Source organism: Octopus bimaculoides, chromosome 25 (assembly GCF_001194135.2).
Source record: "Octopus bimaculoides isolate UCB-OBI-ISO-001 chromosome 25, ASM119413v2, whole genome shotgun sequence".
Taxonomy (NCBI): Eukaryota; Metazoa; Mollusca; class Cephalopoda; order Octopoda; family Octopodidae; genus Octopus; species Octopus bimaculoides.
In genome coordinates, this window is record NC_069005.1 from 19,477,060 (window position 1) to 19,484,646 (window position 7,587).

General features: G+C 34.9%; 1 protein-coding gene across 1 annotated transcript in view; it reads left to right on the forward strand.

The window, feature by feature from the left end:
* The first annotated feature begins 3,051 nt into the window (after positions 1-3,051).
* Positions 3,052-7,587, forward strand: part of LOC106874416 (beta-glucuronidase) — a 35,217-nt gene continuing 30,681 nt past the window's right edge. The window contains exon 1 of the mRNA XM_014922142.2: positions 3,052-3,452. Within this exon, the coding sequence (XP_014777628.2) occupies positions 3,231-3,452 (222 nt within the window). The 5' untranslated portion in view covers positions 3,052-3,230. The remainder of the gene's footprint in view (positions 3,453-7,587) is intronic.

A 7,587-nucleotide genomic window follows, 5' to 3' on the forward strand; every position in this document is an offset into this window, starting at 1 on the left:
TATATATATATATATATATATATATATATATATCATCATCATCATCATCATCGTTTAACATCCGCTTTCCATGCTAGCATGGGTTGGACGATTTGATTGAGGACTGGTGAAACCGGATGGCAACACCAGGCTCCAATCTAATTTGGCAGAGTTTCTACAGCTGGATGCCCTTCCTAACGCCAACCACTCAGAGAGTGATATATATATATATATATATATACATATACATACATATATAAATACATAACCCTAACCCTATACACATAAATATATACATACACATAAATCTACACATATATAGACATTTATATATATATGTATGTACATACATACATATCGTGGACTCTTCTGTCATGGATGACAGATGAAGGCTCTGCAATTTCTTGTTGAGCAACCTGCATAGATGATTTGTTTATAGCAATCAAATGTTTGTACTGTAGATTAGCTCATTCTCTCTCCATCAAATTGACATTGTTTGTACATGTGCAAGGTGTGACAGATGTCAGGTGTCAACGTGATTGCAGAGCAACATGAAACGAAGTGTTTTACTCAAAAACACAATGCATTAACCAAGCCAGAAAGCAAAAGCAAGATCTCATGACTGTGAATGCAACACCCTCACCACTAGGCCATGTGCCCTTACAGTACACATACATACACATATGTCAGTGTCTCCTGACTGGCTCCCATGCTGGTGGCACATAAAAGGCACTATCCGAATGTGATCGATGCCAGGCCCATCTCACTGGCTCCTGTGCCAGTGGCATGTAAAAAGTATCCACTACCCTCTCGGAGTGGCTGGCATTAGGAAGGGCATCCACCTGTAGAAACATTGGTTGATTAGATTGGAGCCTGGTGCAGCCACTGGCTTTCCAGACCTCAGTCAAACTGTCCAACCCATGCCAGTATGGAAAATGGATGCTAAACGATGATGATGATGATGATACATACATACATACATGTTAATACAGATATATACATGTACATATACATGTATAACAACTTCAAGTACATGTGCATGTACTTGAATATATATTTTTTCTGCTTTTTTCTACTTTTTCCTCCAGTAAATCTAATTGCCTTTCGGACATACACCTTTTTATATACATGAGCAATAGACTTTCTCAATGGTAATGCCTTCCCTTTGTATTGCACAAATACAGTTATTTTTTCCCCAAATAAATTGCACTTCATATTCGAGGCTCTGATGAAGCTATAGTATGTTATTCAGACACCCAACTCAGAGTCCCCTTCATCTTATAGCAGAAACAACTGTAAGCTAAAGAAGTTCATAACATAACCATTGTTTTTCATGTCATCTCTTTTTCTTATTACTGCTCTACTGTTTAACATTTTTTCTGAAACATACATATATTGAGTTCTATACCAGGTTATTAGTCTTGCAATGTCTAAGTGAAATATATATATATATATATATATATATATATAACGGTTAGTTCTTCGTTGCAGTTGAGGGTCACCAATTGTAACAGTTATTGTTAAGGTGTTGGTTGCCAGTGTGCAAGATGGAAGAAGAACTGTGAAGTGAAGTTGTAAAGAAATATTTATTTACCGTTACTTTGTATATATCCAAAACCATGACAGGTTGGTATGTATAACTAGTACATGGAAAAGCATGCGAAGTAAAAAGAATTAATTTCAGCTGGTATGTGTGTACACGATCCCATAGTAGTATATATAGATAGATATGGTCATGTTACAGAGAAAAGAAAGTGAGTTAGTGAAAGTGAGAGTGGTGGGACGAAACAACTGTTTCGTTGGGAGTTACCATAGTTCTCCCTTTGTGCCTTTTCCTTTAGTGACGGCATTTTGTTCAGCCAGTCAGTCAGACTCGATTCTCACTGACTTTGGCTTACGGAGTTCTTGTTTTTATAACTATCCAAAACCAGCCAGATGGATAGACATATTGTTGAGAACAACAGATTTCGTTGGCGGTCTGTTATCTCTATTCTAGCTTCTGGTGACCTAGAAGTTAGAAGGGTCAAGCAGCAAAGACATTATTCTGCTTAGCGAAGGCATCTGGCAAATGTAACTGCTGTCACTCACAGAAAAACTATTGTTTTACTGTGAGAAAAGTGCTGTTGAACTGTTAAGTGATATCGAGGACCGAATCCACGCCATGCCTGCACCCACTACACTCTCAGCGTGGTTGGTGTTAGGAAGGGCATCCAGCTGTAGAAACTCTGCCAGATCAGATTGGAGCCTGGTGCAGCCATCTAGTTCGCCAGTCCTCAGTCAAATCGTCTAACCCATGCTAGCATGGAAGGTGGAGTTAAACAATAACCAGTAATTAAATAGATATCTATATTTCAATTTACCTATAACTGTATCATTTATTCGATCATGAAACTGCATAAAACATACCTATCTTACTCTGAGCTTTCCCTAATTTTTAACAAACTTGAATATACTAATATGCTCCACTGTGTGTGTGTATATTTGTACACACACACATATTTAGGTTTACGTATCGTATAAGTGTTTGTAACCACCCTCTACTTCTTGACAACCATAGTTGGTTTGTAATTCGGTGGTTCGCAAAAGATACAGATAGAATAAGTATTAAACTTTTTTTTTAAATAAGTACTGGGAACGATTTGTTGAACAGAAACAGTTTAAGGTGGTGTCCCAGCACGGCTGCAGTCCAATGACTAAAGTAAAATATAAAAGACATTATGGGCTTTACACATTCAAGATGCATTTTTAGGGTTAGACCTGTGCTTCGCAAACATTTTTTTTTTTAGTTATTACTCCCTTTAATTTATTAAAACTTTTTAGGCGGACCCCCATCCGTCCCCGCTATCTTGCTATGATTTAATAAGATTAAATACAGGACACAAAGAACTCGTTGAAAGAGGTTTAACTCTTTTAAAAGACTTCTTGCGTATATTAATATGGAATATCAATAGATTTCGACTAAATGATTAACTCCTAGAATAAAAATATAGAGCGATTAAAACAAGCATCTCTCGTACCGGCCCCTTTTGTCTTCCGTACCCATACAAAATCTTTCCATTGCCACCCCCACCCTCCCCATGGTCGATACCGCCCGCTCTGGGAAGCATTGGTTTAGACTAAAACATTTGAGATCTTCCGTTTCTCTAAACATTGCACATTTTGAAAAGCATTGATTTAGAAACAGAACCTCAAGGTCTACTCCTTCTCTGGCAGTCTCACAGCAACCACAGTTCTACCAGTCGTCACCAAGCATGGCTTCCGTGATGTTCAGTGCTCCGAGTTCTGGCTCTCAGTTTCACTTAGTCATTTATCTACTGGTATATCTTTTTTCTCTGACATTATCTTTAAGAGTCCAAGACTCGGAGACCCGCCAGGTACGATGCCTCTCTGGTATGTGGAACTTCAGAGCAGATTATTCTGCAAAAAGAACAGAAGGGTTCAAGTCGAAATGGTACTCGAAGCCTTTATGGCAGGTAAGTTGACTTGACAACAGTTGTGGTAAATATAGCATAGCAAGCAAATATTAAATTTTTGTTGATAAATTTTTTCTTCTTTTTCTCATTGGTATAACTAATAATTTTACCTCAGGTAAAGTTGTCGAATATAATAATGATAATAATAATAATAGCTCTTTCTAGCACAACTCCTGAAACTTTGTAGGGTGGAGCAAGTTGATTACATCAACTTCAGTACTCGACCTGTACTTATTTTATCTACCCCGAAAGGACGAAAGATAATAATAACGATAATCAGAGGCTTATCGTATACAGTACAAGGTGCAGTGCATGAACAACACCCTCCGCTACAATGCGGAAGAGACCACATACAAAACAACCTGCTACATTCACTCAATTTATAAATAAATTATCGTTTTACTTAAGCCATTACCAAGATTAAATAAACTGATTTAATTGCCATTTTGTGGTATGTTTTGTAAACATAAAGCCACACACCTTGGAATATTTGTTGATATTTTGGGGTTCCACGCATTTAGTGTAAATAAAACTCTATGAAACGATGAGAGCCTATGATGACAGAGATTAATTAAATTAACTTTACTGTTTTTTAGTATATTTTATAAACAATAAAGTCCTTTCTGTTTTGTACTATAAGTCGTTGTTTATGTACAAATTCGACAAGTTTATTATAATCTTGCGTGGATTAAGGTTTTTTTTTTTTTATTGATGAGCGACAAAATATTCATAAATATCAATAGTGATGGTTTGCTATGGGGCGGTGGTGAGCACGCTACTACTACTACTACTACTACTACTACTACTGCTGCCAATATAATAATAATAACAATCCTTTCTACTATAAGCACAATGCCTGAAATTTTGAGGGAGGGGACTAGTCGATTACATCGACCCCAGTGTTTCATTGGTGCTTATTTTATCGATCTCGAAAGGGTGAAAGGCAAAGTCGACCTTGATGTAATTTGAACTCAGAACGTAAAAAAACAGACGAAATAATAATAGCAACAACAACAGTGATCCTGTCTGTTTTAGGCACAAGACCTGAGATTCATGAGGAAAGGGGTAGTCGGTTATATCGATCCTAGTACTTGACTTGTATTCATTTTATTGACTCTGAAAAGATGAAAGGCGAAATCAACTTCAGCGGAATTTGAACGCAGAACTTAAAGGCGGAATTGTGGTCGCATTCTTTTGATAGCCGTACATGAAGAGTAAAAGTATTTCTTCGGCAATTTTTCGACAAAATTATTGAAAAATTTTCCAACTGAATCGCTTACGTTTATGTATTTTTTGTGTATGTGTTTTGCGTTTATATGTGTATATACGTATATTTGTGTATGTAAGTACTGTATATGCATGTGAACATGTGTATTTACAAATATACATGTATATACACATACATACACAAATATACATACACAAATATACATACACACACAAAACACGACTGAACTGAAAAAAATTAAAGAAATAAATAAACATGGGGCAGACTTTTTAAAGTTTAAAAAAAATTAACTGCGGTGCCCCAGTATGGCCACAGCTTTGAGCTGAAACTGATAAAACAAAACAATGCATACACAAATATACATACATGAGGCACACAAACATACATATACTTACATACAAAAATATACATACATACAAAAATATACATACATACAGACAGACAGAGTATTAGTTCAGGTTTATACCTGTAATTATAGGGACACTGGGATATGTAACCAGAAAGGAGAAAGTTGATTTGAAGACTACAGATCCAAGCCATCACTGGAACTATAAAAATCTGTGAAATTTTCCAGAAGTTCATCATTTAAGTATACATAAGCATGTTAAGATATGCATGAGAAGACATACATAAGACAAAACAAACAAATCTGCACACACACATACATACATATATATATACAAAAATAACCCTGTTGATGTTGTTGAAATTTCCAATGAAGGAGCCTTGGATTTAGGTTAGAAACCAGGGATCTATTTTAAAACGGGGTCACCAGTTTTCATTTATGCTTTATGTAGTGTTTTTGGTACCGAAAGACTTTCAAACTTCGTATACTTATCTATTTTGTGTTATAGAACAGAAAAAAAATTTTGTATTCGAATTTATTTCATGTAAAAAATTGTCTTATTTCGATAATTTCAACCAATCACTGACAAGTATTTAGTTGTTTATATTTACTCCTTTGGCTGATTAAGCGATGTAAAGCGCATTTAATCTCCATAGCTTCGTTTGGAAGAAATTTAAAAAGATCCTTTTTCGTTCATAAATTTTGTTGATTAAATTCACTTCCATGTTCTCATTAATATTTGAATTAATGAGGGCAGCAAGCTAGTAGAATGGTCAGTGTATTGGACAAAATCCTTAGCAGCACTTCTTCCAGCTCTTTATGTTCTGAGTTCAAATCTGACTAAGTCGACATTGTCTTTCATCTTTTCGAGATCGATTAAATAAAGTACCAATTGAGTACTGGGGTTGATGTAATTAACTTATCCCCTTCCCTGAACTTGCTGGCCTTGTGTCAGAATTTGAAACCAATATGTGCCATAGTAAATTTATGAATATTACAATTTTACTGTATTCACAAAATTATTAGAATTACCTCCACTGGAAAGTATCACCCTGAGGTACCTGCAGATACAAAAAGACACGCATGGACGCATGCGTGTGTGTATACATACATGCATGTTCAGGTGTATCTGTAAGTTGTGTGTGTGTCTTTCTGTATCTGCAGGTGCCCCAGAGTGCATATCAACATATAAATACATATATTTCCACTAATACATCTGTTACAATTTTTCTATATACAACTGTATTGACTTTCTTATTGTTGATGCAGTTCCCTATATAGGCATAAATGTAATTCTTTCCCAAATAAATTGCACTGTATATTCAAGGCTCTGATGAAGCCATAAGGTGTTATACAGGCACTCAACTATGAGGCCACTGCATCTTAAAGCAGAAACAGCTATAAGCTGATGAATTCATAAGATAATCACTTATTCTTTTGTCATCTCTCTTTCTTATTACTGTTCTATACGCGGGTAACACTTTATTCTGAAACATAAATATTATTGAGTTAAACACCAGGTTATTAGTCTTGAAATGCGTAAGCGAAATATATATATATATATATATTTCACTCTTATATACTCGTTTAAAATCAGCACTTCATGTGGACTTTTAAGCTAGCTCCTTTGGAGGGCTAATTGGACCTACAGCCCAAAACTAAAGAGAGTGATAATAATAAAGCATTTATTGGTACCGTACCAATATGGTATTACTTTAAATTCAGTTTCAATGAAAAACTTGTAACATCACAAATTTTTGGTTCTTTTAAAATTTAAATAGATGTATGTGTGTATGTATTATATGTATGTATATATGTATTGTGACTTTGTGTTTGTCACCCACCATTATTGATAACTGGTTTTGTTGTGTTTATGTTCACGTAACTTAGTGATTTGGTAAAAGAGGCCAATAAAAAATACCAGGCATAAAAAAGAAAGAACTGGTGTTGATTCATTTGATTAAAATTCTTCAAGGTGGTACCCCAGTGTGGCTGCAGTCTGATGACTGGAAAAGATAAAAGGACCACTAAATTCCTTACTAAAAATTAAAGCTAAGGAAGGTAACTCTTCTACTTCTCACGGTCACTTTACCTGCTAGAAATAGAACTCAAATGCTTTTAAATCAGATCCTAATGCTAGATGTTCAAGAACCAAATGAAGGGCAGATTTTCAATCCTGGGACCATCCTGATTCCAAAAAGGTATAATATGTCTATGTAGAGCAAATGTAGACTGAGATACAGGGTTCCCAGACAGACAGACAATTTTGCTTTTATTAATATAGATATGTATACATATATACAATATATATACATATATATAAGTCACACTATATGGATTCAAATAATCTAGTAGTACTCGTAAAGAAAGCTCTTTAATGTATCATTCTACAAAACATATAAAATATAAAAGTTATGAAACAATTTGTCGTGATATTTGAACATTCATATTGTTAAATAAAATTTCATCAAACTATTTCTCTGTCATTTATGACTTTATAATATATATATATGTGACACATGTATATATATATATATATATACATACACACACACACACAC